Raw genomic sequence first — 25,766 nt, 5'->3', positions numbered from 1 at the left:
ATCTGTAAAATGGGTTGATAATAACCCTGCCCCATGAGGTTGATCAGAGGGATAAATGACAGCACATACGCAACATGCTGCCCACAGCTTAAGCTGAACACATCTGAAACTGAGCTCCTGGCCTTCCCTCCTGAATTCACCTCTTGCCTGTCTCACAATGGCACCTCCGTCCTTTCAGCTGCTCCACCCAAGAGCCGTGGAGTCACTCGACGCTGCTTTTGCTCTCACACCCATATCTAATCCAACAGCAAATCCTGTCGCCTGAATCTTTGGAACAGATCCAAACCTGCCACTTCTCCTCCCTCTGTGGCTCCCCCCTGGTCCTGTCCACCACTGCCTCCTGCTGGACCATGGCAGGAGCCTCCTCCCTGGTCTCCCAACTCCCTGTCCCTGTCTCCCCTCACCCCTGGCCCCCAGTCTGTTCCCTACACGCAGCCAGAGACAGGCTGTGAACACTTGCGTCAGTTCATGTCCTCTCCCTGCTCACTCAGGGGAAAAGCAAGAGTCCTCACCATGGCCTCTGAGGCCCTGTGTGATCTGGTTCCAGGTTCTGGTCTCTAACTTTATCTCCCGCCTCCCTCTTGATCACTCTCCTCGAGCCACACTGGCCTTCTCGCTGTTCTTTGAGTATGCCAGGCACACTGCCCCCTCAGGGCCTTTGTACTTGCTGTTCCCTCTGTCTACAATGCTCTTCCCTCAGATATTTTCATGGGTTGCTCCTTACTTCATTCAAGATTTTGCTTAAAGGTTACCTCCTCAAAGGCCTTCTCTGACCACCTCATCCTAAAGTAGCTGTGCTTGACACTCTTTTCCCTTAACTGTACTTTGTTTTTCTTGCACAGCAAGAATTGGTTCTTACCATTATATAATGAAATCTGTTTCTTTGCTTCCTGCTTGTTGCCCCCGCTGGGATGCCAACTTTGTGAGCACAGGGGTGCATCTGCCCTCTTCAACACTGTGGTCCCAATGCCTGGCACATTGTACGGGCCCATCAAACACCCACTGAATGAACAGATGTGAAGAGACTTCCAACTGCTCACCACAACTATCTCCTTCTCCTGGGCACACAGGACTACATTTCCCAGTTCCTCCTGCAGTGACCTGTGGCCACGTGATAAGAGTCCTGGCCAGTGCAATATAGGTAAAAGTGATTTATGTCGGGGCTTCCCTGGTGGCAGAGTGGTTAAGAATCCGCCTGCCAATGCAGCGGACACGGGTTCGAGCCCTGGTCCGGGAAGATCCCACATGCCGCGGAGCAACTAAGCCCGTGCGCCACAACTACTGAGCCCGTGCGCCTAGAGCCTGAGCTCTGCAACAAGAGAATCCACCTCAAGGAATGAGAAGCCTGCACGCAGCAACGAAGACCCAACACAGCCAGGAAAAAAAAGTGACTTATGCCATTTCCAGGTCTGAGCCACAAAAACCTTCCCTCTCCCTCCTACCCTGGGCCCCAGGGGAGGGCTCTGAGGCCCTGAGGGACGGCTACAAGAGGGAGGGAGCCTGGGTTCCTGAATCACCATGTGGAAAGCTGCTCACCGAGTACCCACGCTGAATTGTTATTTGAAAGGGGAATAAACTTCTATTGTGTGAGGTCACTGAGATCTGGGGGCTGTCTGTTACAGCCGTTAACCTATTGCTATGGATTGAATAGTCTGTGTTCCCCCAATATTCATAGGCTGAATCTCCAGGGGGATGGTATTAGGATGGAGGGCCTTTGGGAAGTGATTAGGTGGTTATGAGGGTAGAGCCCTCATGAATGGGATTATAAAACCGCTATATATTTTCACATATTTATCCTATATATGTTTATATATTCCTCATGGATGGGGTTATAAAATCCATATATGTATTTATATCCTTATAAAAGGGAGCACAGAGAGCTCCCTTCACACATGAGGTGGAGGGAAGGCCGTCTGTGAACCAGGAGGCAGGTTCTCACCAGACGCTCAATCTCCCTGCGCCTTGACCTTGGACTTCCCAGCCTCCAGAACTATAAGACATAAATTTCTGTTGCTCATCAGCCACCCAGTCTGTGGCATTTTTCTTACAGCAGCCCGAGCTGCTGAAGACACCTACCACAGCTGAGGTAATGAGGAAACTGTGGCTTCAGGGGCTGAAGGTCTTTGCTCAAGATGACGTGGATGGCAGGGGCTGGAGCCAGGATGTGCGCCTGGCTGGGTCTAACTCCAGACCAGGCATCTCGCCCCTCTGCTGGAGCGGAAGGGGGCAGAGGTGGAGCATGTGCTCACGTGTGCTGCTCAGAGGCCCACACCCAGGTGAAGCAGTCAGGGCGGGTAAGGCGGCCCCCGGGGTTGGCAGGTGGGGCCCAGACTCACCTTGGAATGCCTGTTGGGGGAATCTTTGCCTGCTGTGTCCTGCCTGGAGGTGTGCTTGCTCCCGCTGCTTCCAGTCATGGCCGAGAGCCGGGCCTGGGCGGGCACATGCCACAAAGGCTCTGCATTAAGACAGGAGACACACCAGTGGTCAGAGATGACTCAGGCTCCGGCCCAAGTTCACCCAAAGAATCTGGCCCTTAATGTGGTTGGATGGTCCCACCCCTCTGCCAGCTTGTCTGCTCAGCTCACACACGGCCACGACCCCCATCAACTCATGTCTTGGGGTCTAACAACACTCGGTAACAGAATGTTTACTGAGCACGTACCGTGTGCCAGGCACCATTCTAGCGCTTGACATGCGTTAAGTTCGCGAAGCCCTCCAACAGTCCTCCACCCACAAAGGAGCTTGAGCACCTTTTCATCCTTACTGGCCATTTGCATTTCCTATTTTGTAAATTACTTGCTCATATCCTTTACCCATTTTTCTACGAGACTGACTGTCTTTTGGTGAATAAGATTCTTTATATAACCGAGGTTGCATTCCTTTGTTGCTTAAACGTGCGTAGCTTTTTTTGGTTAAATTGAAATGGTATCATAATAAGCACTGTCTCACAACTTGATTTCTTACTTTACAAATAAATAATACTCACACTTGCTTTTTGCTCTGTATCTTCATGATACATCTTCACATAAGTTAACTGAACATGAAGTTACCTTATTTTTAATAGCTGCACAGTATTCCATCATGTGAATGGACATCAATTATTTAACCAGCTTCCTGCTGATTGGACATTCCGGTTATTTTCGATTTTTCTTAATGTTCGGGTGGCCTTCCCTCCATACCCAACTTTGAGCAAGTGTGGAATTATGTTTGGGACAGAATTCTCTAGTTCAAAGGTGAAACAGGTTTAAAATCATGATGGCTGGTGTGGGTGTAAATTAGTCTAAATTCCCAAGGCTAGCCAATGTGCCTGAATGGAGCATCGGATCTTAAAAAAACACACAACCCCGGTGGAGGGCTAGTTAATATCTATCAAACTTGCAAATGCACTAACAGAGGACCCAAACCCAGGCGGTCTAACACCAGAGCCCACAATTTTGATCAGTGCTGAATAATCATAACGATAATTATTATTAAGCACACGTCTGTATCAGGTACTACTATAAGTGCTTTGCACGCATTACCTTGCTACATCCTCTCAGTGATACTGTGAGGTGGATATTAGTACCAGTTTAATAGATGAAGGAGAACATTAAGACTCAGAGAGGTTAAGTAACTGGTCCAAGGTCACAAAGTAAGAAAGAGCTTCAGACCTGTGCTCTCAACCCCTGTACCCTCTCTGTGCTTCCCCAATAATGACAACTCCAGTGACAGTGCAGAGTGAGTGCTCGAGAAGCAGAAGTCGTCATTCCCTTCGTGATGGGCTGGGTCCTGTGCCGAGGGCTGGGCAGGTGTGATCTCACTGGACCCCGAAAGCACCCTGCAAGGAAAGACACTTAGGGTGTCCGCCACAGCAGAGGGACCTGAGGCTGGGAGAGATGAGGTCACCGCCAAGGTCACACAGCCGACTCAGAACTTCTCACCAGGCCTGTCGGAGGCTGAGCTCACAACCATACACACTGCTGCCCCCAGTGCAGCCCCAGAGGGCTCTGGGCCCATGTTCCTGCTGGGGAAGGTGGGCCTGGAGGGCCAGGCATGGCACTCAGGGACACGGCAGAGAGCAGCTTGGCTGGACATTGCCGAGGGTGTCGCTGCCCATGTGGCTTTCATTTGGGAACCATGGTCATGAGAGTGGGCAGGCTGGCCGCTTTGTCCACCTACTTTACCTCTACAGACGCTTTTCCTCCCTGGAAGCATCCGACACGCCCAGGAGGCTCTGGTGCCCTGGGAAGTGGGCAGACCATGCCAGGAGACCACATTTCTGCAGAGAGCCAAGCCCATGGCATTCACACCCAGCCTTCTCTACCACCTACGACACCAGTGGCTCCCACACTTCTGTCTCTGGCTGGACCTCTCCCCATAACTTCAGACTTGTATATATGGCTCCCTCACACGCCTCCACTGAGTGTCTGCTGGGCACTTCCCACTGGACACGGCCAAAGCCAACTCCTTATCTGCCCCCAAACCTGCATCTCTCATCATCTCCATCCTTTCAGCTGCTCGGGTCAGAAACTGGTTATCATCCTTGAACATCAGGGAATTCTAACTTTACCTCCAAAGGACCATATCCAGAACCTCCCCATCTCTCCCTCTCCACTGGCCCCACCCTGCAAGAATCTGTAGCTAGAGGGACGCTGTGAACACCCGAGTCAGATCCCATCCCTCCTGTGCTCAGAAGAACTGAGTCCCGTGGTTCTGAGTGAAGGACGGAGTCCCCACCATGCTCTCCCCGTCACCTCCCTGGCCTCATCTCTCACTTCTCCAGCCACTCGGCCTCTTTCCTGTTCAACCAACACCACACCCCCTGCTACCTCAGGGTCTTCAACCAGCTCCCTTTCCCTGGAATGTTCTCCTCCCAGTTGGCTCCTCTGCATTCTTCTAGCCTCGCCTGAAATGTGATTTGCTCAGAGACACCCTCACCCCCAGATCCTACCAAGCTCTCTAGGCACTGTGTTTGTTTCCACTTAATACTCAGCATTATTAGTGAGCATTTATTACTCGGTGCTCCTGCTATTGCCCGGCTCTCCCACCAACTGTCAGCACCAAGAAGGCAGGGGACACGCCTGTCTGGCTCACACTGTATCCCTGGCACTCAGCCTGGCACATATCATTGGTGACGTGTTGAATGAATGGAGGGATGAAGGGCTAGGTTCCTGCCTCTCCTTGGCCGCCCCAGTGTCCCCTTTGCCCCCAGCCCTGCCCTTAGCAGGCCCTGATCCTGGGCCCTTCACTGGCCCTCTGAACTGGGCCCCAGTGACCTTCTGGCGCTCCTGCTTCACTCTTGACACACCTGGGTGGGTGACAGACATGGACGTGGCTGTGAGAGATGTGCTGAAAACACGGCCAGGCACGGGCCTGGGGCAGCTGGTGGCTCTGGGGCCACCTTCCTAACCTGGGTGCGCTGAGGCTTGAGAAACACTCACTCTGTGGGTGAGGGACTGTGGTGGTGTCTGTGGGTGATGAGGGTTAAGGAGGGTTCTAGAACCAATAGGTCTTGGTCCAAATCTCAATGATACTACTCACCAGCAGGGACCTCTGACAAGGGACAACCTTTCTGTGCCTCATCTTCCTCGTTTCTAAAACAGGGCAGTCACGGCACCCAATCTGTCGTGTTCCTGAGATGATTAAACAGGAGGGAGTGTACAGCACCGGAAACCGTACTGCTGTCACTGCAATCACGGTCATCTGACCAGGGCTGGGCACATCCCCACATCCATCGTAGCACCTGATTCCCCCACCCTGGTCTTGAATACATTCTAAACTTTATGACAACTCCTAGACACAGACTGCCCTGATGTGTGTGTGTGCAGGGAGGGGTTAGTCAACTTATAACAAGGTCTCAAGGAAGTGAGAGGGGAGACGAGCTCTAGGGGACAGAAGAGGAAAGAAACGAGGGACCACGGTGAGCTTCTGTGACTCCTTATTTGGGGCCCATGGTGAATGGTGGAAAAATTTCCTTCTTATTCTACACTTTGGTGTAATGACATCGCCAAGCAACGCGTTTCTCTTCTTCTCAACTGGGTGGGGTGGGGGGAAAAGGATGCAAATCTGCCTGTGCTGGAGCAAAGATCACAGACTGCGGGCAGGATCAAGCGTGCTGAGGAGAGGAGCGAACCCGTGTCTGCAGGTCCCGGAGGCAGCAGCAGTGGCGGACAGTTAGGGGTTGGGGCGATCTGCTTGCCTGCAGTCCAACCGTTGTCCCTGGTTTAAGAGAACCATGGGGCGGGGGTGCTGAGGAATTCTCCAGGCCGCTAATCCTGGGGCAGGCAACCTCTCCCCTGCCCCACAGTGCCCGGGGGAGCCGGTGATGTGCTGCCATGGTCCTCCCCGCCGAGAGCTGCCTGGATACTCTCGAACACCCGCTGCGTGGACATCTCCATCTCCTGCCCCTCTGATGTCAGCGCTCTCTGACACTTCACTGATTGTCTTTCTTTTGAACCCACCCATCACCTGCTGGTTCTTACACTTCAAAGGGGCTACAACTTTGTTATGAGGAATCATGTTTAAGATATTCTTCTAAGTAGTACATGCCCATGATTAATACTTATACACAGAAGAACAGACAGATGAGAAGATGCTCAGTCTCATCAGGCATCAGAAAAACGCAAATTAAAAACACAACATGATACTACTACGTGCCCGCTAGAAAGGCTGAAATGAAAAGGCTGGTGAGGACGGAGCAAATAGAGCTCTCTCTCTGTCGTTGGTGGGAGTGGTGTAAATGGTTTGGCAGTCTCTTATAAAGTTAAACGCATGACCCGGCAATTCCACTCCTAGGTATACTCCCTGCAGAAATGTGAGTATGTGTTCATCAAAAGACAGGTACGAGGATATTCCTGGCAGCGCTATTCTAAGCAGCCCCTAACTGGAAACAACCCAAATGTCCTTCAACGTTAGACTCAAGTAAGAAATTGTGGCTCATTCAGACAATGGATATGCTACTCAGAAATGGCGTGGCTACACACAACCACGTGGCCGACCCTTACCAACACAGTACTGAGCAACAGACACACACACACACACACACACACAGACACACACACACACACACACACACACACACACTGCATCCAGTGGGAGTCTACATTCCATATGCGTGAAGTTCAAAACCAGGCAAGATTAAGTCTGGTCGTGGGAAGCAAGACAGGGGTGGCCTTTGGGGATACTGATTGGGAGGGGCTGGGGCCTTCCAGGAGGCTGGCCACGTCTGTCTCTTGCCCTGGGTGTGGAACATGGGCATGTTCACTTTGTGATACGTTATCACACTAGACGCTCCAGGTTTGGGCTCGTTTCTCAGCACAGCAGTCGAGATGCAACACTGGAAGCTTTATGTAATGAGCAGCCTCGGAACACTGCCGGCTCGGCTCCCCTGAGAGCACCACTGCCAGCCCTTTTCAACGACTTCCCCTGGTGGTCTCCACCTCCAAGCCGCACACACATCTGTGCCCTGGCCCCTGACCGACAGTGTCGGCAGACCCCGTCCGCTGACGCCCTGCCCGGATGGACATGGATCTGGCTCACTGGTCCCTGCCGCTCTCCCGGGTGACCTCTCTAATCTTACGTGTGGCACTTACAGCTTTCTTTTGTGTTTTATCCATCACTGACAGGAGGAGGGGTGTCACCTGTCACGCTGTGACTAAGAGGTTGTGCAGGGTGAGGCCAGGGGCACAGCTGGCCTGGGGAGACCTTACCCGGCTTCTGGCGCTCCATGGTGCTCTCCTGGCTGGTCAGGCCGCCTGAGGAGGACTCGCCGCTGGACGTCCCGTCGTGGCTGAAGTGGGGATCAAAAGACAGCAGTGGGTGTGGGGCGGCTGTGTACCTGCAGGGGAGTAAGAGGACCAAACACAGGGTGAAGGGCTGGTGTGCCAAAACCACTGAGACTTCCTTGATGTGGGGTTTTAGATACACGGGAGGCCCCGTGCAGAGGGGAGGCTAGGTGAGGAAGCCTGGAAACGTGCTATTAACTGAGGGTCAGGAGTGAGTTCTGCACAGGAAGCATGCCAGGGAGCCGGTGGTGGCAGGGCGTGTGGGGCCAGGTGGGGTCCTCAAGGAAGGACGGGGCAGAAGCCACCTGGGCAACAGCCCTACCCAGAGGCTCCTCCGGGGTCCCGTTTCTTGGCTGCGAAACGGGGTGAGCTGTCATCCGCAGCCCCCGCCCCCAGGCCTGTCTTGGGCTCTCTTTGTCTCTGGTGGAGGAGGGCAGGATAAGGCTGCGTTTGTAGGTACAGCAGGCCTGGAACCTGGCGGCCTGGTGATCAAACCTCCCCTCGGCCTCTTGCCCAGCCAGGTACAGTCACTCACTTGCCCTGAGCCTCAGTTTCCCTAGTTGTTAAGAGGCAACTGCAGTAGGTCCTTCCTTGCAGGACTGAATGTCGTCCTGTGTGTCCAGAGCTTAGCCTGAGGCTGACAGGCCGGAACTGTGTATGTCTCTCTGGTGGAGGAAAGAGCTGCAGAGGAGAAGCTGTGGGCTCAGGCTTCAGAACAAGGCAGGTCTGGGCTCAACCCCAGCTCCATCCCTTACTAGCTGCGTGACCTTGGTTGGGCAAGCGCTCATCAGTTTGAGCTGCCGTTTTCCTGTCTGAAAAATGACACTTTCTGCTTCACAGGGTCGTGGAGGAATGAAATAACAAAGTTGTCTCCTAGACAGAAATTCTCTTGGAGGCTGGCCCTGCACGCCCGCAGGCAAGGGCTGAGATTTAACAGAGGGATTGGCAAAAGGTTCTCTGTGGCCTCAGGTCCCACAGACATTCTCTATGAACCCGGAGTGAATCCTGTGGGTGCCTCCCAACGTCCATTCCACCTCAGATCAGAGCCAGTCATGGCGGAAACCTTCTCCCTGCCTGGGGTTGGTTAGGGACAGGCACATGAGATGTGAGAGGATGTGAGTTATTAAGACTCCCATGAAATACTTCTGGCTCTTCACCTGGCAAGCACATGGCAGGACCACACTTCCTTGCCCCTTGAGACGGCTGGCTGGGACTGTGAGACTAGTTCTCGCCAGTGAGCTGTGAGGCAGCCTGCATCCTTAGAGGTCCAACCAGTGCTGGACCTGCAGTGTCGGTGCAAAATAAACCTCCGCTGACTTTGGTCACTGCAATTTTCAGGCATCTGTTACCCAGCATAACCTGACTGAAATGGGGGAAGTCTGCTGAGGAGCTTTGGGGAAAAGTCTCCTTGCTCCGAAGGGAGCTGACATGGAAAGATGGCCTCTCTTCTTCACCAGGTGTTGCTGGGCTCAGAGCCGCCGTCACCCTCTCCCAACCAGCCTGAGAACAAGGCCAATGCAGAGCGTGGAAGGGAGTAGGCACCGGGCCCTTGATGATGTCGAGATGCTGGATTAACCCTCCCTGGAGCCTGCTCTGCCTCTGAACCTTCTTTGCTGTGACATAACACATTCCTACAGCATTTTGAGTCAGCCAAGTTTTGGCTACTTGCCACCAGAAACATTCCATTGACATAAGCCCTGGACTTTGCAGGAGTCACTGAGCCTCCATTAATCAAGCTGATATTGTGATTCCCCATTTGGCTCCTGTGCCTATACTTGCAACTTGAAAGGATGATAAACCAGGACCCCCCAAAATCCAAAAGAGGAGTTAACTGACTTCTCCAGGGTCACCCTGCCAGCCCTCAGCCAGGGCTGTCTCTGTAGAGACCAACGCTAAGCCCCTGGCTTCAACGCCTCCAGGGCAGCAGAGGGGTGCTGCAGAGGTGCACTGGACTTCCTGATATCTCATCTTGACTCACCTGCCAGGAAAATACATAGTATCCCCGCTTCTCCAGACCTTGAACTCTAATGCCTCCAGGAAAAAAAGAGTCAAAACAATAAAAAAGCATAGGCAGTCTTCAGCTTAGCAGCCAGCCAACCTCCTGGTAAAATGTGGCTCCAGCACAGCTGGAAACTGCAGTGTTGATGTGTTTATTCCATTGTCTCAAAATGTCCATATCGAACTCTGAGTACTAAAGGAAGACGGCAGTGGCTGGGATCAGCTAAAGGAAAGTGGAAGGTCCAAGGGGTAGATGCTGCAGGCTGCTCCCTCAGTGTCTACTCTCTGCTTCCACCTTGATGACGGAATCCCAACTGTACTGGGGGCAGCAATGTGATCGGCTAACAAACTACATTTCCCAGGCTCCCTTGCAGTCCTGGCCAATGAGATAAGAGTACTGCACGTGACTCCCAGGCAGCCTCTGGAAGTGTGCGGTGGGTGCCTTTACCTCATTATCTCCTTAAGGCTGAGCAGCCACCTTAAGACCAGGAGGCCACAGGCCAAGGGTGACAGAACGTCGGCGAGGAGGAGCAGCCAAACCCAATCCCAACTTTTTTTTTTTTTTGGCTGCACTGCGTGGCTTACGGGATCTTAGTTCCCCGACCAGGGATTGAACCTGGGCCCTGGCAGTGAAAGCGCCGCATCCTAACCACTGGACCGCCGGAGAAGTCCCCTGATGGACTGTCTTTAGCTGGATATATGTTACCAGCTTAACCTCTCAGCTAACTGTCCCCAGTCAAGACAACCTGTACTTTGTCCATTTATGTAATTCTCTCACTAAAAAGTCTTCTTATTATCCCAATGCAAACTGACTGACCTATGCTGACCATTCTTTAGGTGCTGAATATGTCCTATTTGGGGCCATTTCTATCATTACCACATCCTGGTCAAGCTGATTGGAAGGTGGAACATTCCAGAATCTCACCATGCATAACTCTGGGCAAAACTTCCCAGAAGCAGGTTTAGGCTGCCAGGATCTTGGCTTTGAACTTCCCACTCTGCCATATAGGAAAGTACCAAGATGGAATTGAACTCCTGAGGGCAGGGCTCCAGGCCTGGATGGAAGAGTGGATGGGTGCATGACAGGAGGACTGGGTAAAGGGTGGACGGACGATGCAGCCACTGCTGGCTGCCACCCCGGTCAGCATCATCTTCTTTGCCTCTGCTGGTGGAGTCCAGATTCTGCTCTGGCGGCCATCCCTCTGACACGCGACTTGTGTAAATCCTGATGGTTTAAGACAGTCATGGGGGTCCAATGTGACCTTGCCAGGGGTTAGTTCAGGGGTGGGCAAGTGACCGAGTTCCTTCACTGTTAGAAACAGAGAGAAGCTCTTCTTTCTTTTTCTGCAGGGCACCGGTTTTGCTTGGGGCCACAGTAGCCCTCGTGGGTCGTGAACGGAGCCAGGTCCCTGAGGGTGACCCTGTACGATTAACCAGCCCTAGACCCACCCCACCTCTGGACTTATTACGTGATGATGATAAATCCCCCTGATGCTCATGCCTTCTTGAGTTAGGTATTTTGTCTGAAGTCAAATGCCGCCTAACTGATATACCACTCTTTATGGAAGTGGCAGAGAAAAACAAAGGAAAAAAAAAAAAAAAGCGAGCCAGGTGGCCTAATGAGCAAATGTCTGGGGTCCACGCCAGCCCTGCAGGGTGCTGAGCTGGGTACACAATTCTGTCTTGGCGCTCTGTACTGAGTTTGGAGGTTTGCTCATGTTGCACACGAAGAGTGGCAAACTCCTGAGGATGGGGACCGCATCTGCAGCTGCCGGCACAGCCCTGCATGCAGCAGTAACAGTCAGAACCCTCACAGAGCACTTACTGTGTGCCGGGCTCAGTCCTAAGTGCTCGAGAGAGATTCCCTCCTAGAATGTCCTCAACACTGCTCAGAGGCAGACTTTTTTTTTTAAACAGTTAATTTTTCTTTTCTTTTTTTTGGGCCTTGCTGTGTGGCATGAGGGATCCTAGTTCCCTGACCAGGAATGGAACTTGTGCCCCCTGCAGTGGAAGTGCAGAGCCCTAACCATTGGACCACCAAGGGCAGACGTTTTACATGTGAGCAAACTGAGAGGCAGAGAGGTGAAGCCCACTCTCACATGGCTGATGAGGTGCAGGCCACCTTGCCCTCCTGCTGTCTCAGTAAATCTAAAATGGGCCACAGGACAGGTTCTGTCTATGAGGGCCTTCGAGCTCCAAAAAGCCTGATGAATTTGGCAAGTTGCAGGCCCGCTGGAGAAGACAGCAGGAGACACAGGAGTCCTGAGGGGGGAATGTCCACGGCTGGGCTGGAATGTCTGGCTTGGGTCACACAGGCTCCAGGATGTCAACTGTGCGGCAGGAAAAGGGGAAAGGAGCTGAGGCCAAAGGCCACTGGGGCAGCCTGACTCGTTCCCGGGCCTCTTATCGCCGGCTGGTGACTGGCCATGAGACACACTTTTGGGGGTTTAGGGGCTGAGGTGTGCTAGGAATGGTTGGCAAAATTTGGAACCTAGCTGTTGACAGAGATAAAAATTGCTGAGACCTAGGCCACAGAGAGCCGAGTCAGGCTCCATTGGTGCCCTGGGAAGAGAGGGGTGGGCTGGGAAGAGCTGGAATCCAAGGGAAAAGTGAGAGTTTTTCACTTGCCAATGCCAGAAAGCCTGAAACACAAAATCACAGCCATCAAGTGTCGCTGTGGGGTGGGGACTCCAGTAAGGACCATGCACGTCACCCTGATTTGGAGGATGCGCTCAGAGTCTCGTGGGCAGGCAGGACAGCTCTGGGTCAGAGTCGGTCCCTTGGAATCACATAGGCCTGGGTTCCTGGAAAAGTGATCTTGGCCAGCCTTGGCCAAGTGGATTCACCTTGTTGAGCCTCAGTTTTCCCTTTCCCTCTGTAAAATGGGACACGCTACCCACCTCATAGAATTGCTGGAAGCACGCGTTGAGATCATGCATATAGCTCAGTGGAACAGTCTAGAGATTACAGAAATAGACTCACACAAATGTGCTCAATTAATTTCCCCTTCCAATGAATTTTTGCTTTAAGAAGCAAAAGCAATACACTGGAGGAGGGAGAGCCTTTTCCATAAAGGGTACTGGACATCGGCAGGCAAAAAAAGGAACCTCAACCTAAACCTTTCACCTTAGGCAAAAACTAGCTTTGAAAAACTCAAAGTGGATCATGAACTTAAATGTAAAATAGAAAACAATTAAAACTTCTAGGAAGGGAATTCCCTGGCGGTCCAGTGGTTGGGATTCCGCGCTTCCATTGCAGGGGGCACGGGTTTGATCCCTGGTCGGGGAACTAAGATCCCGCATGCTGCACAGCATGGCAAAAAAAAAAAAAGGAAAAACTTCTAGGAAAAAAGAATCTTCAGGACTCAGGACTAGGCAGAGCTCTAAGATTTAACACCAGAAGCATATGATCCATAAAAGGAAAACAATGATAATTTGGAGCTCGTCAAAATTAAAAACTTTTGTGAAAGACCCTGTTATGAAGATGAAAAGACAAACTAATGACTGGGAGAAAATATTTGCAAACCACAAAGCTAACAAAGGACTTGTATCTAGAATATATAAACGTTGAAAAACAAAGATGTTCAACATCATTAGCCGTTAGAGAAATGCAAATTAAAACCACAATGAGGGCTTCCCAGGTGGCACAGTGGTTAAGAATCTGCCTGCCAATGCAGGGGACACGGGTTCGAGCCCGGGTCCGGGAAGATGCCACATGCTGCGAAGCAACTAAGCCCATGCGCCACAACTACTGAGTCTGCGCTCTAGAGCCCGCGAGCCACAACTACTGAAGCCTGTGCGCCTAGAGCCCGTGCTCCGCAACAAGAGAAGCCAATGCAATGAGCAGCCCGTACACCGCAACGAAGAGTAGCCCCCGCTCACTGCAACTACAGAAAGCCCACACTCAGCAATGAAGATCCGTCGCAGCCAAAAACAAAACAAACAAAAAAAACCCCACAATGAGATACCATCACACACCTATGAGAATAGCTGAAACGAAAAACGGTGATGACACCAGAGAGCGACAAGGATGTGGAGAAACTGGATGACTCATACCTTGCCAGTGGGAATGGACAATGGTACAACCACTCTGGAAAATAGTTTGGCAGCTCTTTTTAAAACTAAAAATGGACTTATCACAAAGTAAGCAATTGTATTCTCTTTTCTTCCTAAACACTTCTCTACACATAATACAGAATGGTCAGCATACCCCTTCACAGAAATAACAATGTTCTCAACTCCTTGAGTAAATAGCACTCTTAGAAACATCTCCCGCCCACGTCCCGGAGCTTTACTGAGGTGTAACTGACAAATAAAACTGCAATATATTTAAAGTGTACAGAGTAATGAATTATGTATACATTGTGAAATGATTACCACAATTGAGTTAATTAACACATCTATCATCTCACATAGTTATCTTAGTTTTGGGTGAGAATGCTTAAGATCTACTCTTTTAGCAGATTTTAAGTGTACAGTGCAGAATTATTAACTACAGCCACCATGCTACACCTTAAATCCTCAGAACTTATTCATCTCATAACCCAAAGTTTGTGCCCTTTGACCAACATCGCTCCATTTCCCCCACCCCCAGGCAACCACCATTCTACTCTGTTTCTTTGAGTTCAACTTTTTTTTTCCTCCTGCATTCCACACCATTCTGCTTACTCACATCTGTAGCCTTTGCTGTCTGGAATGACCTTCTCCCTCTTCTCTGTGGCAAACTCCTATTAATTTCTCAAAGCCTTATTCAAATGCCACTTCCTCCTGGCAGCCAGCCTAGACCTGACGCTGGGCTGAGCTCCCTCCTCTGAGGCCTGAGTCTATTAGAGCTCTCATCAGAGTGCACAACCCTTCTAAGATCCTCTCTCCACCACAGCAGCACTGACAACAGGAACCCCTGGGGTAAGTGAGTATCTCAAATATTTCTTCTGACACCTGGCACATGGAAGGCTCTGGGGATCCTTTGCTGATGAAAGCTAAATGGTGGCCACTAAAAGATGAAGGACTGAGTATGTTTCCCCCAGTTTTACAACAGAGGCTTAGAATCAAACGATGTTTAGTGTGGTGGCTCTCAAAGTGTGTTCCCTGGACCAGCAGCCTTGGTATCGCATGCTCTACCCCAGTCCTAGCAAGCTGGAAACTCAGGGGTAAGACCAGTAATCTGTACTTTAACAAGCCCTCCCTCCGGGTGATTCTGAAGCTCACTATTTAAACCAACTCACTCACTCAATCCATTTTCATCAAATATATACCAAGGATCTACCATGTGCCAGACCCTGTGCTGTGTGATGGTAATAATATTATACAAAACGACCTGGAAAGGTATCGCATCTTGGAGAGCAGGCTTGTTCGTGCACACATAAGTGAGTATGCATGCACATGTGTGTGTGCACACACGCTTAACTGGGCTAACAGAACGGAGAGCGCTCAAGGCCATGGTCAGGAAATACACATGAAGCCAAGGGCACAGGGGCAGCACGTCACCTAGTGTGGGGGGAGGTGCAGGGAAGCCTTCCTGGAGGAGGAGAAGCAGCACCCACACTGGTGTCTGTGGAGTGGGTGGGGGTGAAGCTCATGAAGAATTTCCATGGGGAGGATTCTGAAATGCACACAGCCTGCCTAGGAAATCAGAAGTGGCCAGGGCGGCTCATGTGCAGGGCACTACACAAGGCTGGAGAGGCAGGTGCGTCCCAGTGGCCAGAGTGAGGCATGGAGGCTGTGTCCTGAGGGCTCTGGGACACAAGGAGGGTTTGGAGTAGGGGACAGACATGGCCAGATATGCAAAGACCTCCCAGTTACTGAGTGGGGGGTGGACCAGAGGAGGTGGCACAGAGGCTGGGGGCTCAGGGAGGTGGCCAGGGTGGGGCACTGGGGAAAGGAGGAGGGGGCGGAGATGCTCAGGAGGTTGAAGGGGTGGACCGCAGTAGAGGGGAGGGGGGGAAGGGACACATCCAGGATGAGGTGCACGGCTCTGGCCTGAAGACAGGGCAGTGGTGGGGCTGCCCCTCAGACAGGGACCCTGGAGGAGGAAGGTTATAGGGCACCAGGGCTGAAGGCTGCTGGAGAGCTTGGGTGTATCCCGAGCGCGCTGGGGAGCCAGGGAGGAGCTGGGAAGATCCCTCAGGCTGCCAGACTGGAGAAGGGGACAGGACTGAAGCCCGACAGGCCATGAAAACTGGGTAATGCTGGTGGCCTTGTCCTAGGGCACACAGGCTGGAGTCAGATGAATGGTTGTTCTGGAGGGTGCCTGCTGTGGCTCAGACAAGTGATTCAGGTGTCAGGAAAACGGCAACCGAAATGCTGCTGCAAGGACAGGCACAGCAAGTCCTGCCCAGGCCGGCTTGGCCCTGCATCTTAACACACACAGCCCACCCTCCTGGAGGTCCTCTGATGACCTTCAGGGATCCAGAAGCCCCATAAAATGGCAAATAAACTTGTGGGGTAAGTGCATTTCCTGAGGAAGAAGGATTCTGGCTTTCACCAGCTTCCTTAACTGAAAAGAGCGAAGAGACTCTGACCTTTCTGGGGATGGCTTGTATCTTGCGTAGGTGGCCGAGCCGGGGGTGGAGAAGCTCCCAGAAGGCTGTCGGTAGGGAGGGACTTTGTCGACCCCTGCTGGTGATGCTGTGTAAGGGGTTTCTGGGAAGCTGACGGGCCTGGAACAGAGATAGGAGGGAGGAAGGCAGTGTGGGTGAGCGGGGAGGATACCCCTGCCCTCCGAGGAGCGACAGCCAGACCTCTCCCTAGGCCCAACCACATCCCATCTGATTCACCTGCTATCCTCCCATGGGGACAGAGAGAGGGCTGCTGAGCAAAGGGCAGCAGGAAGCCAGGGCACCCCTTGCCTGCCTTCCCACTGCGGCTGAGCCTGCCCCTCAGCTTCTGTGGCCTGATGGGGCTCTGATGGGGCTGCGAAGACCATTCCCGCCCACGCCTGGGACAAGACGCTCCTCTGCAAGGTGGATTCCTTCATTACTTGGAAAATTTTCTTTATCTTTTAATATGTAATATATTCAAAAGCATTTATCTTTAAGGTATATGCCATCATAATAAAACAAACTCCCTGAAGCTACCACCCAACCCAAGGGCTAGGGTGGTGGCAATACCTGCCCACTGGTGGGCTCCTCCCCTTCCCACCTCCCTGCCAGAAGGAATCACTGTCCTAAATTTTGTGCTTATCAGCCCTTTGACCTCTTTAAAAAATATATAGTTTTAATCATATACATTAGGGTGGATTTCCAACCTCAGATCCTGAGCTCCCCAGCCCTGGGCCCTCACACAAGAGGCTCATAAGGCAAGCTTAAGGGAAGGAGGAAGTGGGGGGCATATAAGCACAAGAAGAAAAGGAGGAAGGCTGAGGAGAGGAAGAGACTGGACAGCAGGGGAAGGAGAGAGAAAAGGGCAAAGGGCGGCTGCAGACAGGAGGGAGGTGCGGGCTGGGCTGGTGCCCCGGGTGGGGTGCGGGGAGAGTCCTTACCTCTTGCTGTGCAGGGGCTGGGACTCCCGGAAGGGGACCATGGGGGTCTGCTTCGGGGGCCGGCTCAGGGACTGGGCGTGCCCGGGGGCGGTGGGAGTGGCCCACTTGGAGGCTGGGAGAGAGTTGTGGGACGCGGGCCCGCTCCACTGCCAGGGAGCGTTGCTGCGGTAGGGGGGCCGGCCCCCCGCGACCAGGCTCTCCAGCTCCGTCTTGGGCTCCGAGGTATTCATGTCGTAGGTCTCTGGCCACCCCCTGGGAAGAAAAACTGCGTTACTCAGATAGGCCCCGGCCCACCAGCGCGCACGCCTGCTGAGCATGGTACCAGCACGGGCTGGGCTTTCCCACCCAATCTGAACGGACACGGTCTATTTCAAAGGCCCAGTAGGTACCTTAAAGTAAACTGGTCTGACATGTAGCAGCGTGGAGGCCTCAACCGGGACAGGGCCCAACAATGTGGCTCCAACGCTTGGCGCTCTCTACCTCATCTCCTCTCCCCTCCTCTTCCTCTCTCGTCTCCCTTCCTCTCCCTTCTCCCTGACCCAGGCCTTGGGTCGGCCAGAGTCCTCCATGGGCTGGCTCAGCCCCCCTTGGTGGTTCTCGGGGCCAGGAAGGCGGATGCCCTCAGAATCAAAGGACAGTATCTGCCTTGTTCCAAAGAAGCTCAAAGGCAGCTGGAAGAGGAGCAGGTGACCTACTTTGCAGGGTGGTTTAAAAAAAAAAAAAGAAAAAAAAAGCCACGGAATCCAGAACCTTGAAATAGATGCAGAACGGCCCGTGAATTCCCCCAGACCAGGCTGGCACACACGCACCACAGCGTTCCTGGCTCTAGCTGCGGAGATCCACAGGCTGGGCTGGCATCTCCGCCACTGCTGCAGTGCAGCACGGAAGGGGGCTCTGAGCCCGAGGATGGGGGCCGTGCTCACAAAATCCACCTCCCAGCAGCTGTGGGAGCTGAGCTCAGAGGAGCCCTTGGCCTGGAAGTTCTCCTGCCCACACTGAGCCGATCCTCTGTGGTTCTCCTGAGTCCCCTGGAGCCTGGGGAACTTTCAGGGCATCCAGCAAAAGATCTGGTGGACTTGGTGGCTGGGCGCCTATGGGCCCAGGTCACGTCTGCTAAGGAGTCATTAAAAGGTGACCTGAGGATGTGTTCTGGCACCTGGGTCAGACACACAGTGCCGCTCAGCAGCACTAGAGTCGGAGCTGAGCTGACGTTCAGTAGCTCCTTCCAGCAGACTCTCTGGATTAGCAGGTGCCCGTGCCTCACAAGGTACCAGGTGAGGAATGACAACATACAAATGTCTACCAGAACCCACAGACACGCCAGGCCTGAGCAGAGGCGGAGGGGGTACCATCGGGGCCCCAGGCAGTACACACCTGCTACTCCTGCCTGCTCAGCTTCTACACCCCTTCTCCTGAGAACAGGGTGTGCTCTAGGTGGAGCTGACCCCACTTCTTGGCTCCAGGTATGAGCACGTGACCCAGGCCTGCTGGTCAGAAACTCTTCTCTCTCTGGACACAATGACAGGCACAGGACTGTCATGTGCCCCAAGCTGAGCCAATCAGAGACAGCGAGCATCAGCTCTGGAACTGCCGGGGAAAAGATCTATTTCCCTGGGCTGCTGAGCTGGGGAGACCTAAGCTGGAGCTGTGAGGAGGGAGAGGTCATCTTTGTCCCCGTGAAGTGGGAGATGGCTTGAGAAGGACAGCAACGCACAAAAGGAGACAGGTGATAAAGATTCCTGATGAAGATGTCCCTGCATAAAGCCACACTTAAATCTTGCCCCATCTCTTAGTCTTATCAGGTGCACTAGCTAGTAAAGTCTCTCTTTTGCTTCACCTCTGTTGCTGGTAACCAGAATTCTAATCAGTAGATACACTGAAGAGAGAAGTAAATCGAGGCACAGAGAAGTTAAGTAATCTATCCAAGGTCACACAGCCAGTAAGAGGTGGAAACTGGATTTATCTATGTATCCATGTACTTATCTATGTACCCATGTATGTATGTATCTATCTATTCTTTTTTCTTTTTCTGGCCATGCCACATGGCTTGTGGGATCTTAGTTCCCCAACCAGGGATCGAACCCACACCCTTGGCAGTGAAAGTGCGGAGTCCTAACCACTGGACTGCAAGGGAATTCCCGGAAACTGGACAGCAAGCTGACTTGAAAGCCCACAGCTTTAACCACCATATACACTGGCCCACTGAACAGTGGTTTGGGAACCAGTGAGTAGATTTTTTGGGTCCCTTCTGCCCCAGTTACTGACAGCTGCATCTTTGGTCAAGAGTCCCTGGGCACGACGTCAAAGAGGGAAACAGTCATCTTGAAGGTAGCACAGAGTGATGGAGAGCCAGGGCTCTGAGGCCAGACGGCTGGTTCGGATCCCAGCTCTGCCACTTACGGCCTGTGTGGCCTCGGGTGAGGGATTTTCCTTCTCAGAGCTTCAGTTTCCTAACCTGTAAGATGGCTGCGAGCATTAGCAGAAAGTCTGGCGCGTGCCAAGTGCTTAACAAACAGGAGCTCTTGCTGTTGTCGCCTTCCCCAGCCGATTCTGTGGACTGTCTACCTGCCATTCCCACACGCTCAGAAGTGAAAGTCTCCCTTCTGCCTTCTGAAGTCCAACCACACCCACCTGGGGGCTCTGGAACAAATTCCTTCCCAGTGATCTGAGATCCGTCAGCATCTAAATTACCCTGAGCGCTCAGTAAAGGAACACAGATTCCTGGGCCCCATCTCAGCTCCTCTGAAGCAGAGTCCTCTTTGAGGTGGGGTCCAGGAAGCTGCATTTTACCAAGCTGCCACGGATGACGCTGACGTGAGAAAAAGTTTACGAAGCCCATTTCACTTATTTCGTTTTTGAATTGTTCTTAAAAATTAAAGCGGTATAAAAGGGCATCCCTGTCCCTGTCTCCGCCCCCCAGTCACACCCACCAGAAGCACCCACAGCTGCCAGGTTTTTACATATTCTTACAGAAATAGCCTATGCACATACGTAAAGATGATTTAAAATAGAAATAAGAGGAATATTACACTTAACTCCAGATCCCATCTTGCTTTTTTTATTCTTCCCAATTAACGACATTTCTCACCAGAGAGTTCGGCATTTCTGAACTCTCAGCACAAAGAGCCTCACTGCATTTTCTCTATAAACAACCCGTTACTGTTCCATCACGTGGATGACCTGGGATCTACTCAGCCAGTCCCCTGCGGCTGGATATTGAGGTTCTAGTGTTTTGCTTGACCAACAACGCTGCCCTCAGCTACGTGCGGGAGACAGCTGAGGGCGGATGCCCCTGGTTTGCAGACCACTTTTCCTCTCTGCCTCCTTGTCCTTGATTCCTGACAGCCTAGTTTCTGGGGGCCATGGGGACTCCTTTCTTATCTCTACTACTCACTGACTTGTGGGGTTTCAATTTCCCTTCTCAGGGAGGAGTTTCTACCCCCTCGCCCTTCAGACGTCTAAGTCCAACTGAAGAGGACAAAAGCATCCCAGATCGCCTTCCCCGTCAGGCAGCGAGAGACGGCAAGAGGAGAACATCCCTTCTGAGCCTGTGCAAGCACCCAAGGTCATGACGACACACCTCACTGGGGGCTCTGGAATGTCCTCCCGGCGACCTGGCCCCGCCTGGTAACTGCCCAGCCTGGCAGTGCAGGGCTCACTTGAGAACCCCAGCCTTGCGGCCTGGGGGCTGTGAGGATGATCCCCTGTATTCTGCTTGGTGTCTGAAGAACATGGGGTCCAGACACACGCCATACAGAGCCTGGCTGGAGGCAGGGAGAACCCTCTGCTCATCCTGGTGTGTTTCCCCTCAGTGCTTATCGTGACATTTGAGCCAGGAGGCCAGGGTTGCAGCAAGAGGCTGGAGGGACCCCAGCGCTGGGGTTATCAGCTCTGCAAATGAGGCCAGCCAGACGCCTCTGCACTTGAAGGACAACAGAAACCACGCAAGTGCCAAACCACACCCGCCCCTGTGCACAGGAGAGCCTGTTCCGGTGGCCGCCTTGTGAAGGGAGCCGGATGATAGCTGTTCTCCTAACAGGGCGGGGAGCGGAGCCACACTCCCGGCCCATCTCCCCAGAGCTGGGGAAGGGAGCCTGCAGACATTTCCTTTTGCTTCAGCTGGTCCCTACCTGTTGGTCCAAGGATGCCTTTGTAGCCTTTGGCGCTCCCAAGTTTTGAAGGTAGGGTATTTCGTGTGTGTGTGTGTGTGTGTGTGTGTGTGTGTGTGTGTGTGTGATGTGCGTGTGGTGCGTGTGTGGTGCGTGTGTGTGTGCGCGCTCGCCTGTGGGGTTATCTCAGCTTGACCTGTCCCTGCAGAGCTCAGAGCAGGTGTGGCCAGGCCTCAGCTCTGTGCAGGGGTGGAGGAGGCCCCGGAAGAGGGCTGGGAAGAGGGGACGCCTGGGGCCTGACCGGAGTCCCGAGGCTGGTGGGCTGGGGTGTGGATGGCTAAGTCCTCGGTCGCAGCAGGGTTTAAGCCTGCCCAGAACCAGCCCCCACCAAGGTCAGAGCAAAAAGACTCAAGAAGATGGGGCTGGTACAGCCAGAACGCGCACGCCCACAGCTCGCGATCGCTTTCAGAGGCAGCTGAGGATCTGGACACAGAAGCTGGACTGAGTTTTGCTCGCCACTCAGGAGCCGTACAACTCTGCACAAGACGCTGGGCCACTCTGGGCGTCAGTCTTCTCACTGGTAAAGCGGGGATCATACCAGCCCTGCGAGGTCATGTATATAAGCACTCAGTGTCACCTCATCTCGTGCCTCTCTCGTGGCTCACTCAGCTCCAGCCACATGACCCTCTTTCTGCTCCATCAACAAGCCAAGGGCCTCTGTCCTCACCTTTGTGATGGCTACTCCCTGCCCGCAAGGCCCCTCCCCTGGCTCCTTCGCGTCTCCAGGCCTTCCCCGAGCCCTTACCCCGATGTCGGGTCACACCCTATGTGTGATCCTCACACACAGGATCTCACAGCTGGTGTCTTCAGAGTGCCTCCTACAGGCCAAGTCCTGTTCCGTGTGCTCTATAGGCCTTACCTCCCCCGACCTCACAACCACCTCTAGGGAAAGACCTATTCTTGTCCCTATTTTACAAATGAGGAAACAGGCAGAGAGTGGTGAGGCCACCTGCCCAGGGTCACAGTTAATAGGAGGAGGAGCTTGGAGTCAAACGTAGGCAAGATCCCTGCAGAGCCTGCCTTCCCACTATGCTCAGCTGCCTCCCCCTTTGGCTATATGAACCATCTCACTTGCTTACTTGTTTACTGCTTGTCTCCCCCGATCCATTTAGCAGGGCTGTGAGGGCCCAGGCCTTGACTCTCCTCTGTGCAGCTGTGTTTCCGACACTTGGAATGTAGTGATTCTAGCGGCCATGGCTCACGGGCCCAGCCACTCCGCGGCATGTGGGATCCTCCCGGACTGGGGCATGAACCCGTGTCCCCTGCATCGGCAGGCGGACTCTCAACCGCTGTGCCACCAGGGAAGCCCAAGGATAGTTGTTTTTAGAAGAATTCCAGGGACGTCCCTGGCAGTCCAGTGGTTAAGACTCTGGGCTTGCAACGCAGGGGGCACAGGTTCGATCCCTGGTCGGGGAACTAAGATCCCGCATATCACGGGACGGCCAAAAAATAAAATAAAAATTAAAAAAAAAAAAAAAAAGGGAAGAATTCCAGCCAATAAATTACACAGGAATGACAGAAATGAGGACATCACTTCAATGTGACCTGTAATGACACAGGGGATCCAGGCAATGATCACGAATGACCGCTGAGAGCTGAAGGGAAACATATGGTCAAGGGTCAGGTTGCCACCATCTGAACCCTCTGAGCGCCCTTGGTATCACTCACACAGGGACAACCAGACATTTGATGCCTCCTAATGTATGCACACCTGGGAAGTGCCGTTACCAAAAGAAATTCAACCAGAATCTGATCAAGCTTCTATGCTGAACTTCAGTTTATAGGAAATACACATGCTAGAAAAACAGGTTAAAGGACACCAAAGGGGTGGTGTCCAAGCAGCTAAAGCCAGGACGTGGGAAACTCTAAAGGACAAGTGACCTGGTTTCCTCCCAAAGTAAGCTGTAAGAAAAAAATAAGAGGGAGGGGAAACTTACAGATTAGAAAAGCCTGAAGAGGCACATCAACCAAATGCCACAGGAGGAGCCTGAGTAACAAAACAACTGTTTTTTAAAAAATCTCTCTCTGATACAAAAGAAGTTAAAGATAGACTGGGCAGTTGATGCTGACTTTCTGCTACATTTTTTAAGTGTAATAATAATTTTTTAAAGGTCCTGACTGGGTAGAGATACATTCCAAGGAGTTGGAATTGCTTCAAATAATCCAAGGTGGGGAGGTATGGAATTAAAAAAAAACCAAAAACTGGGACTTCCCCGGTGGCACAGTGGATACAACTCCGTGCTCCCAATGCAGGGGGCCCAGGTTCAATTCCTGGTCAGGGAACTAGATCCCACATGCATGCTGTAACTAAGAGTTTGCATGCCACAACTGAGGAGCCGGCAAACCACAACTAAAGAGCCTGTGTGCTGCAACTAAGGAGCCGATGAGCCGCAACTAAGGAGCCCGCCTGCTGCAACTAACACCCAGCGCAACCAAATAAATAAACATTTAAAAAGCAAACAAAAAACAAAACAAGAACTGGCCACATGTTGATAAATGTTGAAAAAAGGGGCTCAGCATACTTTTCATATGTTTGAAATGTTCCATTAAAACAAAAGAAAACAAAATGAAAAGAAACAAACACTGCACTGGCTTCCTAGTGAACAAAACCCAAGCTCATCACCATGTCCAGAAAGGCCCCCCAGTCTGTCCGTCTCTACCATCTCGCAGCCTTGCTCTCTGTGCTCCAGCCACGCCGGCCTCCCTGTGCTGCAGGAATACACCACACACACTGACACTTTGGAGACCCTGTCCTGGCTTGTTCCTGTCTCGGACCCGCTAGCCCGGAAAACTACATGGTGGCCTCCACCCGGGAGCCTTCCCTGACCACCCCGTAAGCCACTCTCCTGCCACGCTGCAAACCCTTCAACGACCCCACTTTCTCTTCTCAGACCTCATCACTGCCAGGTCCTGTATTATACATCTATTTGATGATTGCCTGTCCTCCCCTCAGGACACAAACTCCAAGGGAACTTTATTTTGTTCATCGCTGTATCCTGAGCACTTCAAATGGAGCGTGCACACAGTAAGGGCTCAATACATATGTGCTGAACAAATGAGTGAAGTGCCATGTGCCCTCAGTCAAGGACTCTTAACGCTGTGTGCGACCAAGGAGATCGCCCGCCTCACAGGGCTGTTGTGGGGGCTGGATGGGACAGCACACACGTGGAGAGCTTCGACCGCGACTGGCTTGCAGGAGGGGTTCCACAGATATTAGCTCTGACCCCGTCACCACTATCACTTTTCCTACCGAGGGAGGGCTTCAAGTGCCAGCACCTGGGGAGCTGCCGACCTTTCAGGGTGGACAGACTTACCTCCGGGGTGTGCCGTCGTCGAAAGGCGGGATGATGACCACCTTGACGGTGACGGAGGTGCGCAGCAGGTCGATCATCTGGTCGTGGGTCAGCGTGACCACGGCCACCTTGCAGATCTCCACCAGGCGGCTGCCCTGCCGGAGGCCGGCCTGCCAGGCAAACCCGTAGTCCTCCACCTCGGCCACGGTCCCGTCGTACTTCACGTGGAAGCCCAGCTGCCCGAGCCCGTTCCGCCGCAGGGTCATGTCCACCGTCTCCCAGCCATTGGTCATCACCTGCAGGCAACACGTGGGGTCTAGCCTCACAAGCTGCTCGGGGTCAGCTCTTGTGGGAGATTCCTGGTCAGATTCTGCCCTTTGAGGCCAAAGACCCTGCTGACCCCCATCTACCCTCCCAGGTGATGTCGGGGTACGGGAGCGCAAACACCCACCTAGTCCCAGCCCGGGGTTCCTGACTTGTGGAGAAACGTGGATACCTCACACAGAGGTGGCGGTCATGAGCTGTGATCTCCAAATGCCCTCCCCCCACCCCCCGCCCCACCGTTGGTGGTCTCTGGGACTTGTTCTGGCCAATGAAGTGTGGAATGGAAGTGGCATACTGTCTGGGCTGGGGCATTTCACTGCCAATTCAAGACCCTTTGCAGGCCTTTCCCCTCAGCCACAGCCTCTAGGATTATTCCGGAGAGTGGTTGTTTGGTCAGCTAGGGTCCCGAAGTTAGAATAACGTGGAGCACAGGCACCAGCTGAACCTAAGATGGATACGTGGTGGGAGTGACATAAACTTTTGTTATCTGAAGCCACTAATAATGCATCCTGACCGATATGGTGACTGTGACCAGAGTAAAAGCCAGAGAGGCAACAGACCAGAGATCCTGCGACCTTTTCTAGGTTGGGGGCTTGGGCCATATTTTTTACTTCATGACATCATTCTTAGAGGTACAAACCCCTTCCCAATCTCCTTCCCAGACCGTCCCCCATCCTGGAGCCGACCAGACCACACAGGGCCATGCCTCCAATTTACTCCCTGCTTCATTTGTATGAGAC

At 52.7% G+C, this 25,766-nt stretch overlaps 1 protein-coding gene across 6 annotated transcripts in view; it reads right to left on the bottom strand.

Moving 5' to 3' along the window:
- The window catches only part of SIPA1L3 (signal induced proliferation associated 1 like 3), a 236,791-nt gene that overhangs the window by 39,012 nt on the left and 172,013 nt on the right, over positions 1-25,766 (bottom strand). For 5 of the 6 annotated variants that reach the window (XM_029235191.1, XM_029235212.1, XM_029235204.1 and 2 more), the window contains exons 10-14: positions 24,724-24,998; positions 17,241-17,492; positions 16,282-16,419; positions 7,689-7,816; positions 2,337-2,455 (exon numbers count right to left, since the gene is read on the bottom strand). In XM_029235191.1, coding sequence (XP_029091024.1) covers positions 2,337-2,455; positions 7,689-7,816; positions 16,282-16,419; positions 17,241-17,492; positions 24,724-24,998 — 912 coding nt within the window. The remainder of the gene's footprint in view (positions 1-2,336; positions 2,456-7,688; positions 7,817-16,281; positions 16,420-17,240; positions 17,493-24,723; positions 24,999-25,766) is intronic. The other variant, XM_029235220.1, reaches the window with a different exon arrangement.

Source organism: Monodon monoceros, unplaced genomic scaffold, assembly GCF_005190385.1.
Source record: "Monodon monoceros isolate NGI ecotype Baffin Bay Population unplaced genomic scaffold, NGI_Narwhal_1 Super_Scaffold_10, whole genome shotgun sequence".
Taxonomy (NCBI): Eukaryota; Metazoa; Chordata; class Mammalia; order Artiodactyla; family Monodontidae; genus Monodon; species Monodon monoceros.
The sequence above is the reverse complement of the archived record's forward strand: the minus strand, read 5'-3'. Positions and strand labels throughout refer to the sequence as shown.